The sequence below is a fragment of the Squalius cephalus genome (assembly GCF_949319135.1).
Source record: "Squalius cephalus genome assembly, chromosome: 23".
Classification (NCBI taxonomy): Eukaryota; Metazoa; Chordata; class Actinopteri; order Cypriniformes; family Leuciscidae; genus Squalius; species Squalius cephalus.
This window is the reverse complement of record NC_137144.1, coordinates 9,366,634-9,379,033: the sequence shown is the minus strand read 5'-3', so window position 1 is coordinate 9,379,033 and position 12,400 is coordinate 9,366,634. Positions and strand designations below refer to the sequence as shown.

The 12,400-nt window shown below is 36.1% G+C and overlaps 1 protein-coding gene across 2 annotated transcripts in view; it reads left to right on the top strand.

The window, feature by feature from the left end:
* The window catches only part of b4galnt4a (beta-1,4-N-acetyl-galactosaminyl transferase 4a), a 192,671-nt gene extending 180,606 nt beyond the window's left edge, over positions 1–12,065 (top strand). For both annotated transcript variants that reach the window (XM_079859705.1, XM_079859704.1), the window contains exons 13-20: positions 360–433; positions 1,450–2,746; positions 3,911–4,269; positions 6,213–6,366; positions 7,318–7,390; positions 8,686–8,839; positions 9,053–9,179; positions 10,565–12,065. In XM_079859705.1, coding sequence (XP_079715831.1) covers positions 360–433; positions 1,450–2,746; positions 3,911–4,269; positions 6,213–6,366; positions 7,318–7,390; positions 8,686–8,839; positions 9,053–9,179; positions 10,565–10,679 — 2,353 coding nt within the window. In that variant the 3' untranslated portion in view covers positions 10,680–12,065. The remainder of the gene's footprint in view (positions 1–359; positions 434–1,449; positions 2,747–3,910; positions 4,270–6,212; positions 6,367–7,317; positions 7,391–8,685; positions 8,840–9,052; positions 9,180–10,564) is intronic.
* The last annotated feature ends 335 nt before the right edge of the window (positions 12,066–12,400 follow it).

The window sequence follows — 12,400 nt, the reverse complement described above, 5'->3', positions numbered from 1 at the left end:
TAATATTTTTCCCGGGCCATGAGGTCTCAGTTACATCAGCAGAAAGTAATTTCATTTACAAAGAAATGTATCATATTTTGCTAAAAATTCATACCGAAATACAAACTTTATAATGAAATTTAAAGAAAACTATTTTTTATTTAAAAATAATAAGACCAGCAGGGATATTTATCAAGAAAGCAAGTTGGTGTTGTTTTTATTTTTATGTTAACTTTAATTTGGATTTCTTGAAATGAAATGGACTCGCAGATGAGCACTGAACATTAAATAAATGAATAAATATAGTTCTCTAAAACTAAAAACTGTATTTCCCTCTTTCATGGACTTGATATTTCTCTCTCCATCTCTTTCTCTAACAGGTTTGGCTTCTATAAATACATGAAGATGGATGAGGAGGAAGATGACAGGCCATTCTTCTTCCCTAATCCTGATGGTGAGTTTGTATGTGTGTGTGTGATCAGTGATCCAGAAGAGGAATAACACTTCATTAGTGCATCGTTCCGTCACAAGCTGCTTTATTACAACATGGCAAATATATTCATCAGGAGATAATGGCCTTGGGTTGGAGCCAGAAATGAAATGAATGGCTGGAGTTGTGTTTATTTTCAAAGGGTTAAGGCCTGGTCACTCCAACAGTGAAATTAAAATGCTAAACAAATTTCTGACTAAATTTATTCATACCAAGACCAAAACAATAAACACTTCCCTCCGGTTTGACAGACAAGTGCTGGACTAAAATGCTGTTGAGCAACTTGCACGGACATATCTTAAAATCTGTCAGTGCCATTGTTTTCTCTCAAAATGCACATCAGTAATGTTTTTATCTAAGGCACTTTTATAAAAATCTACTTAAAAGTCATATTTGAACTAAGGCCTAATCCTGGCTTAGGCCTTTGGAATTATTCATCATATAGGGATAATAATAGAGATAGACTCATAGTACTAAATAGTGAATTGGTGCTAGAGGGGTACAACGTACCAATAAATTAATCACATTTGCTAATATCTCATTGGTAAATAGTGTATAATTTATCATAATTAAGATATAAACTATAAAAATAATAAAAGTTAATACATTATTGCTCTGTGCATTTTTCAAAAAAAAAATATTATTAACTCTTTCCCAAAAGGAAATTTCCAGCAATCCATTTTTTCACTGTTATATGGTAGGGGGCGCTATTACGCATCTTCTGAAAGAGTACAGAATCTCCTGATCAAAACACAGGTGAAGAAGCAGAAACAAGTGATAGAATAATTTCTAATGGACGTGATCATCAAACATTAAACAGCATATAAATCAAAACTGCCTAATGTTACAGAATGAAATGTCGACCCAGGACGAGGTACTGTAACTGTGACGCTTTAGGGCTGTTGATGGACTCAATCTACTCCATCTATTTTTTGATCGTCGTTCTGAATCTGATTAGTGTTTTTGGTGTTTTGCTTCAGATTTTCTTGAAGAAGAAGAGGGGGCAGATCCTGATGATGAAGCACAACTTGTTGGCACCCAGTCAGCAAAGAAGACTGTCCAGCCTAGCCAATCAAGTCACACCGTAACCACTTCTGATAAGCCTGTTCCCACAATGCTGAAGAGAAACGAGGTAGTGTCAGACAACCCAGCTTTGAGGAGAGAGCACAGGCACTTTTTCACAAGTGCAAGGCAAGTGGTTGTGGCTCAACATCAAGACAATGTAGAACAACAAGACACTCCAGACCATCAGGCTGAGGTAGGGTTACCAAAAAGTGAGAGTGTGGTGCGAGGTCGTTCTCTCACTTGGGTTCAAAAAGACCGCCAGGACTTCAAAGAGGGTTGGTCAGAAGATCGTTCTCCAAAAATAAGCCGATCAGCTTTGTTATTCCCGCCGAAATCCTCATTGGTAGCTCTCAACAGTCGAGCCAAGCAAATCCTCGGCAGTCCTGCCCACACCGTCCCTTCCCTAGTTAACAACCACGCTCATGACAACAGCCACAATCCTGGAAACAGCCACACCAACAAGGAACACAAGAAGGAGGACAACAAAATTTACGTCACAAGACCTCGAGCTAAGGAGAAGCAAAGTCCTGTTTCACGCCATCCTAGAGAGGTCTTCCCTGGCGTTTTCCTGTATCAGAATGGCAAAACCACAAAGGTGGTGAACCTCAGTGCCAAACCAAAGCTCAGCAAAGGACCTCTACGTGCATCCCAGTTATTTGCACGGTCTCCTCTGCAGGAGAACAAGGTCTTTCCAGCTAACCCCAACTTCAGCAAGCCAGCGGACAATCCCGTGGCCCCAAACAGAGCAGCAATCCCGAGCCGTTTTGAGCGGAGGATACGAGGCGTCTGGGAAAAACACCATCATTCTTTGAGGCCCATCACAACTGCTCGAGCTCCTCCTGCTCCCACCCCTCCATCCAATAACTCCTCCGAGAACATGCTTCCGACCAAACCTCTCCGCGTCACTTCCTACTTGCACACTTCCGAGATTACCGAGTCCCAACAGCAGCGGCCAGACACGGACCCTGAACCGGAGGAGGACGGAGGCCTATCGGAATATAGTTATGAGGATGTGGAGCCTCGGCCTGGGTGGGCAGAGGAGGCCATTAATTGGCAGAGGACGTTTTCCGTCAACAGCATGGACTTCGAGACGCTGCGCTCTGACTGGAACGATCTTCGGTGTAACGTGTCTGGAAACTTGCAGCTGTCCGAGAGCGAAGTGGTGGATGTGCTTTCGCAGTACATGGAGAAACTCAACGAACGCAATGGAGGGTGAGGCTCATAGCAGTATTTTAGTTTCAGATAAATTGGTAAAGCATCGGTATTCAGACATTATATGCTTGTATTCACGTCTTTGTTTATTGTTTCCGGTTTCTATTTTTCTGCTGTTTAACTTTACAACTATTTGGCGATATGGAGAATTTCTTTAATTAAGATCCTTGCATTCTGAGTCTGAAATTTTCGTATGCGTTTTTTCCGTATTTGTCATCCTAAAAATTTGTCACACACTTGCACACTGAGCTCGATGCGTATTAATTAATCCGTTAATACAAAATGCAATACAATTAATACGAAATGGAGTCTTCAAGCAGTGAGGATGATTTTGTTGTCCTCTCTCTTCATAAAAAGATAAAAAGAAAGAGGAAATATTGGGTCCATCCAATCCTGAGATTGCGTAGAGAGGAATGAGAGTTCCTTATCAAGGAGCTGCGGGATTATCAAAAGTTTACTTCAGGATGTTAGTGGCTCAGTTTGATGCTTTGCTTTATATTTTTATTATGCTCTTGTCTTTATATTCCGCACTTTGTTTGTCATACAGTGCTCTGTGCTGCGAGACGAAGTGGATCAACTTGTCAGACGCCATTCTGGATTTTGGCGTTCGCTTGTACGGTGGCTCTGAGTTGTCAAAACACCTCTCAAAATGCTTGCTACGGATGCGAAAAACACAGAAAATTTTACCCGATCCAAATTTTTTTATGACGTACTAAAGTTTTGGAGGCAGTGTGTAAATGTGATTGACACAAAGTGAAGTCATATTTATTTATCTTCGTGCGAAAATTTCGGATGAGAGTTTCAGACTCTTTACTCTTGAAAATAAAAACCCCTTACAAATTTAATTCACAATATATCGGTGAATGTGAATGTGTGCTGGTATCTTATCTGGAAAAATATTTGGAATATTTTTGTGTCCACATTTTATATTTGTTGTTGCATTTTTGTTATTTTATTCTTACATTTATTTTCAGTTTCTTTTTCCACTCTCAGTATAGCTATTCAGCAATACAGATAATTGCTGTAATTACTCTTAAAAATGGGCACCTTATTTATTCATATTTAATATTTGTATTTTCCTACCAAAACCAGATGCACCATTGGTGACACATTTCAAGTAATTGTACAACCATTGGTTGATCTTTGTCTCTCCATCTTTTCCAGGATTTACACTCTCCTCCGAATCATAAACGTAGAAAAGCGGCGTGACTCTGCTCGCGGGAACCGTTACCTGATAGAACTGGAGCTAATGGAAAGAGGCCGTAAAGTGGTCCGTCTTTCTGAGTACATCTACATGCTGTTGCACCGTGGCCGGGTAGAGGACAGTCTGGAGAATGTGGAGGGGGTCACAGCATCATCCCCCTCTTCCCCTGCCGCCAGTCCACCGGCTCCGGCATCTCGCGTACCTACCCGTGGGGCCCACACCACCCCACAGTGGGGCACAGTGTATGCCAAACCCCTGCTGTGCCAGCCAGTGATGCTGCAGTGGAAGAAGGATGTCATGGTGCATTTTGTGGTGCCAGGTAAGTAATGGATATCTATTTTTCTGAAAATATGTACCTAATGAGTATCTTATGTCACGGTAACTAAACATATCGGCAAAAAAAAAAAAAACATAAATCAAATCAAGACGGGGACCTGGTTTGTTTTTCATTCTTGCTTTTGATTTTATAAGGGTTCAAGCGTGAAACCCTGAAACCCTATTGTAATTGTTAAATTTCCCAAGGATCAGCATTCCCCCCTAAAAGTGATCGGGCAGACAAAACCATAAGTCGTAGAGACTTGAAACTTTGAGGGCTGGTAGTACTCACACCGTCTACAACGTCACCAAGGCTCGCCCCAATCGGCCTGACGGGGGCGCTACAGCGGTCAAAAGTATGAAATGGCTCATAACTGTTCATAAACCATCAGGCGTATATAGAATATATTTAAAAGCTAGGGGTGGAACAGATCGCAGTTGATCCGTGATCCGTACGGATCAGGCCCCACGGTTCGGCACGCATGTGATTCGCGGATTAACTGCTAAATTTAACCATCATAGAGTGAAAGTTTATAATTTGGACGTGTTTTGACTTGCCAATTACACATTCAAACAATTTTAAATGCAGAAGAAGAGGCGCAAATCGGGACTCGCGCATTATCTGAGAGAGAGAGAGAGAGAGAGAGAGAGAGAGAGAGAGAGAGAGAGAGAGAGAGAAACACGTGTTTCAGACAGCGCTCGAACACCGAATTGATTCCTCTTTCGCGTTTCCTTGCCCTTGAACAGACACATAAACACAAAATTATGTCTTAATGCCAGTCTCGGCAAGTATTCTCTTGTTTATGTCATGTGAACAGTTGAGAAAGAAACAGATGTTTGTCAGTTTTTTCGGTCCGTGCAGTCGGCCTTAAAGTGACAGCACACACCTAATATTCCTAACTGTTGTCTGTGTCATTAATATTAATAAAACAACAAAATACAGCTTTAACAAAGATGAAAAGATATTTAATTTCCACACTGAACAAATAGTGTTATTTTACATTTAGGCACCTGAACTCTACTGTTAGACTTTGTAAGTTTGTTATTTAGTATTCATTAGTATTGTTTTAAATAATGTGTAAACTTGGCTAGTAGTTTTTGATGTAGTAGTTATTGAAGAAATTCAAGTGAGCTTTAAGTAATAAATGAAAAGCAAAGTTACACCCACCCATATGTATATATAATTTTTATTTATTTATTTATTTATTTTTGCTGATCCGAAAAATGATCTGATCCGTAACTCAAAAACCGTAAATGATCCGAACCGTGGATTTTGTGATCCGTTCCACCACTATTAAAAGCCTATAAATCCTAAACGAAAACTCGGATCATGAACATTGGTGACCACATGTGACAACTTTCTAAACAAGCATGCAAACTTGGTAAAATGAAGGAACTAATTATTATATTTTGTGCTCGATTTACTTAAAACTAGGGAACAAATTAGTAAATCGTGCCTTTGCTCTCTCCTGTATGTGTGTGTGTGTTTATACTTTTTTTTTTCATCCGCATGTCATGTGCATGGTGCCGTATTGTATAACACTCACTCATAGATTAAAAAAAAAAAATGGTTTAATAGAACTGTATTAATAACAATTTAACACTAGTACCCATGTGGGTCTTGGCTTGACAGGCCAACTGGGACTACATTTTTAAATGTCCACAGATTCATAATGTACAAAATGAAGCGCTCGATACCTCAAGAGCCTTAAATAAATTAAATTTACAGAACAGCAGGATCATATTTGAGCCTTGCCTGAAGTGTAAACATTAGTGACAGCTATGTCATATAAATACAGATTTGTTTGCAATTCAAGCCCAGTGACTTGTTTTATGACGCAAATAAAAAAAGCAAATCTTTGTTTAGATCTTTGATGTTTAGATAGATGACTGATGTATAAATATTACGTAATATTATAATAATGTGTTTGTTGATGTTTCCTATAGTGAAGAATCAAGCTCGTTGGGTTCAGCAGTTCATTTCAGACATGGAGCTCCTGCACCGTGAGACGAAGGACAACAATTTTAACATCATCATTGTGGACTTCCAGAGTGAAGACATGGATGTGGAACAGGCCCTCAGAGAAAGCTCCGTCCCAAGGTACACAAACACACGCTTGTACACTATATTCATTATATAGAAGTTTGCATGTTTAGGTCTTGTGCTAAACTCCATCTAAAACTATTTTAAACAGCAATTTGCTAAATATTGTATAAGTATTATGAGCAAATTAATTGAGAGACTAAATGTAATAATTTAGTCTACTTTTAACATATTTTTGACACACTGGACTACTATTTAAGACTAGTGCTTTAACATGTTCTGAACCCGATGTATTCTCTTTAGGGATGCACCAATACTGCACTCGTGTACCCTTATTAAAATGCTCCGATACCAAAAATCGATACCACGCGTGCAGAGGAATATACATCGCTAAAAAGTTTGTAGTTCGGTTGGACATTTAAATAGCAAAGACAGTAAAACGATGCACCGATTTCTAATGTTACTTGAGGATAAAGGAGAATAGTAAATGTTTATATTCTAAGTAAAAACATGAACTGTTACGTGATTTATGTATAACGTGGTTTCGTACATTATTACAGGAAAACGTTGTGTGATTATTGTGCCGATTATTTAATATTTTTAAAAAAATGATTACGCTATATTTAAATTATTTAAATAATAGAATCATATTTTTTTTTTTATTATTATATTTAAATATTATCTTTAAATTACAAATGCAATGAAAATGCTGGTATTGGTACTGGCGAGTACCAAAAATTTAAGTATTGTATCAGACTCATTCTTGTGAATCCCTAATCTTTACATTAAAAATGTATGTAAATGAAAAAAAAAAAGAAAATCATAAATATAAAAAAGCATAATTGACACATTATGCGTAAACCTTCCATATATATTAATATTTTAACATGTTACATTAATATACATTAGTATATCTAATATACTGATGTATATTTGCATATTATTTTAAACACTAATATACATTATTTAAATGTAATGTTATATTGACTATTACTTTTTTGGACACAGATATGAATATCTGAGGAGGGAAGGAAACTTTGAGCGTTCTGCCGGGTTACAGATCGGTGTGGACACCATAGAGGTAATCACACACTCATACCTTTAAGAGCTGTTCACATGTGGTCCGTGTAACGCTACTACCGATGGCCAGTCCAAGTCTGCATTACACTATAAAGTGTGTGTAGCTCCGCCCCTTTTCAGCGCTGCGCTCGGGGTGTTTCTGTCTTCCGGTTTGTATTTCCACAGCATGAAGGAAAGATCTTACGGATTTATGAATGAACCGCTCGTTTTAAAATCTTGCCGGTCTACTGGCATCTGTTATGACATCCGCTTCAAACATTACAATGCTCATGATAACTTTCATTAACTCTATAATAAGTCAATCCACTTCACCAGCTAATTTAACAGCGATGCCATACAAATATACAGAGCTACCGCAAAAACAGAAGTTCATTCACACAGTTCTGAAGACGGTGGTTCATAAGGTCTATTGAGAATAAAAAAGATGGCACTTTGTGCGGATAAAGTTATCCTTTGTGTAATCCTTAAACTACTTCTCAACGTCCACGCAATATAAAACAGTTAGCCACCCCCTGCTAATGGTACAGCCCATAAATAAAAATAATAGAAAATCGGTTCGATTTCATTTATTCAAATGATCATTTCTGAAGTCACAACTTAGCAAAAGTTAAATTGAAAATGAAAGAAAATGTTAATTATCCATTGATGAAGTAACTGAAGAAAAAAAAGAAAAATTAATATTTGGTTTCACTTTTTTGTTATTGAAATGTATGCTCTGAAACCTGAATTATGAAGCGTTCACCGGACCACATCTTCAGAAATGTTTAATTTCTGTGGTAAAACGGCAAATCAACTGTTCCTGTAGCTCAACTGACGGATCCAGGTTCTGTTTTCATGTAAAAATGCTTTGGATATGCAAATCTTCAGATAAACATCATCATCATCATCATCAAGACTAAACGTTTACTACAGTAGTCAACATTTGAAGACGATCATCAGAGTTGTCCTAAGACAAGAAAGGGTATTGTTCAAAATTCATGTATAACTTTGATGAAAGGTTTTGATCCACTTCAAATGTTGACACTACTGTTTCCTTACTACCAATATTCTATTGTGGTTGTTTTTCATATGACTTTCATGAAAGGCAGATTAAGGCTCTGACAAACACGTGAACGTTTTCTATGGTAAATCCAACATGACACAGCATTTCTGTGAGTGTGATTATCAGTGAGTCGCTGTTTACGGAGACGAGTGGGACGAGGTGTAGAGCGTTTCTAGGATCCTCCTTGTGTTTCTGTGTATTCTGTGGCTGGTGATTCATAGATGACTCCGGTGTGGGATGATTTATGTTTGCAGGACAGGCACAGTATCGTGTTTCTGTGTGACCTGCACATTCATTTCCCTCTGAACATCCTGGAGAACATCAGGAAACACTGTGTGGAGGGCAAGCTGGTGTTCGCTCCGATCGTGATGAGACTGGGCTGTGGGAGCTCGCCGCGAGAGCCTGATGGTGCGACACACCCCACACACACGTGCAGAAACACCACACACACACACACACACACACGTGCAGAAACACCACACACACATGCAGAAACACCACACACACACACACGTGCAGAAACACCACACACACGTGCAGAAACACCACACACACACGTGCAGAAACACCACACACACTATCACACTGGACTGACAAACACACGTGTCTCTGTCGCTGTAGGTTACTGGGAAGTGAACGGCTTCGGCCTGTTCGGGATCTACAAAGCAGATTTTGACAAGATTGGTGGGATGAACACGGAGGAGTTTAAGGACCGCTGGGGAGGAGAGGACTGGGAACTACTGGACAGGTAGAAGGATTTTATACACAATACGCTGAGTTTATAATATTCTTTTATTCTTTTCCAATACAATTTAGGTGATGATGATGATATTATTATTAAAATAAAATAAAAATGATTATTAATTTTATTATAAACATTTTTATATTGATTTTGACAGTGACAATGTTGTTAGTATTATTATTAACAATATTATAATTAATAATACTAATAATAATATTAATGTTTCATACAATATTTTGACAGTCACATTAATATTGTAGTTGTTATTAATAATACTACTAATAATAATAATAATCTATTTATATTATTATAATTGTGATATTGAATTGAGAGATTTTGACAGACATTATTTTTGTAGTTGTTGTTGTTAGTAGTAGTAATATTAAATATTAAGTAATAAAATATTTTATTATTAATATTGTTATTAAAATTATATTGAATTGAAATAGATTTTGACAGTGATGTTGTTTTTGTTATTATTATTTGTATTATTATTATTCTACTACTTCTACTACTACTAATAATAATACAAATAATGTTATTATTAATAAATTATGATATTGAATTGAGATATTTTGACAGTCAATATTATTATTGTTGTTGTTGGTGGTAGTGATGTTATTGATTGTAATAATAATGATATGTTACATAAAATAAATTATTATTAATACAATTATAATATTAAATTGAGATATTTTGACAGTGACTGTATTATTGTTGTTTTTAGCAATAATAATTTTTTTTTATTATTTGTTTAATAATTTTCATTATTAAAATGATGATTTAATTTAATTTAGAGAGCTTTGACAGGGATGTTATTATTGTTAATAATATAAATAATAATAATGTTGTTAAATAAATGTCATTATTATTAAAATTATAATATTAAATTGAGATTTAATGAGATTTGAGATTTTCAAGAGATGTGGACAGTGTTAATTAATATTATTATTATACTAATAATAATCATAATAATATAGCATGTTAAATAAAAAATAATTTATTATTAATATAATTATGAAATTGAATTTAGATATTTTAACAGTGTCAATATTATTGCTGTAGTTAGTAATAAAAATGTATTATTAATAAAATTATGATGTTGAATTGAGATATTTTACAGTACAGTAAGATACAGTGATAATATAATATTATTAATGATAAATTAAAAATATTTTTTTATTAATATTATTAAAATTCTGATTGAATTTAACTTAGACCTTTGACAGGGATGTCAAATAATAATACTTTAATAAATTGTTATTATATCATAATATAATCAAATACTGTTTAAATTAAATATTCAAATGAAATAGCTCAATTATAAATAACTAATAAATGATGAAAAGGAAATGAAATGAGATAATGAAATGAATCTCTGTCTGTTTCAGAGTTCTTCAGAGCGGCCTGGAGGTCGAGCGGTTACGGCTGAGAAACTTCTTTCACTACTATCACTCTAAAAGAGGCATGTGGAACTCACAGTCCAGCAAAATCCCTAAAGGATAAAACTCAACCTCAACGAGAGACTTCAAACGTCCCGGGACCTTAAAGGACCGAACCGAAGGACACATGATGTGCCAAGCTGCTGTCCAAACTCAACACACTCACACGAGACAGAGACTCAGAGTGTGTATTTGTACGTATCTCTGTCTGTTAGGTCAGGAGTTCTTTTAGGCAAGCGAAACTTGAGAGATCATGGCAGATTTAGAAGAGATTGGGTGAGTCTTACACTAAGCTAGCCGCTCAGGCACTTTGGGTCGCATTAATATGGTTTGCACTTAAGATATTAAATGCTGAAATGATTGTCTAAAGGTTTAGATGTGCGCTGGTTCTTAGACGTCTGCTTTTATAGCTGTAAATGTCACTTCCTGTTCAGATGTGACGCCTTCTTACACTTGAACTGTAGAAACGATCTACGACTTCTTCTGTAAAGGCGGACGTGTGCTTTTCCCTTTCCAAGTCCTGCTGAACTCATGGACACAACTGGACGTGTGCTGAGCAATGAAGTTATCCGTCTGTGTATTTGTGTGTTTGTCTGAGCTGCTTCCTTTTCTCGTTTCCGAATGATTTCAACATAGGTTTAATCTTTATTGGCTATAGTTTCACAGATGCAGAAACCTTTAGACTAAACTTAATCTCATCGATTTCTGCAGAGTATAATGGTAGGAAAAAGACGCTGTCCAGAAGTTGTGTGCCTTTCTTTGACGTATTTAACGTGGCAGTCCATACAGGGTTAGGAAGGAGTCCTGATGTTTCGCTGTCTGGATTGTGAAGGCCCTAAATAGCATTGTTTTATGGAGATGAATGAATAGGAAATGTTTTATGACAAAAAAAAAACTTGTATTTTGGAAGTTTTCACAATTATTTGGTCCATTTTTAAAGGAATGTTCCAGGATCTTTTACCACAGAAAATAATTTTGACTCCTAATAGTTATCACAGCCAAACACAGTGTTTACAGTAAAAGTCGTATAATAAATATAGATGGGGCAAGGCATAAAAATATAGGCCTAACTAAACGATGTTAACATGAGACAAATGTGATGAATTTTTTATTTCAAGTGTTGTCTGAAGCATTTAAAGGATTTAAAGACGGTAAGTTACGCAAAAAATACCAGAACGTAACGTAACTATAAAGTGCTGTTTACATCGAGAAAAATCCACTCATTTCATTTACCGCGGTATAATTCATTTGCATTTACCCAGCTAAAGGGACAGCTTTACAGCTTTTTTGGGGGCCAAAAAATAATAAAAAGATGAATTGCTCGTTTTATTCCTCAATTGTAAGGCGCTTAATTATTAAGCGTCTGCTAAATTATTAAATTTAACAACGTTTACACAAAAATATAGCTGCAGTTTCAGATATTCGTCTGGAATATCTTGACCCACACTGTAAAAAAAAAAAAAAAAAAAAAAAAAAAAATTATATATATATATATATATATATATATGATTAATACATTATAAAAACATGTTTTATAACTTATTTTAATGAGTTATACAAGATATTTTAAGCCCGTTTAATGTATTTTAAGTTGAAGTAACTTAAACATCCAAGTTGAATGTACTTAATTTAAGGCAGCCACTTTTTTTTTTTTACAGTGCATAGACTTTCATCTCAAGTCCATTAGATTTTTATTTGTTTTTACACACTGGCCAACGAGTCAGAATGGTTTTCTGTGATAATCGACGGCAATTTGGTTGACTTCCAATCTGAAAAGTTGTTTTT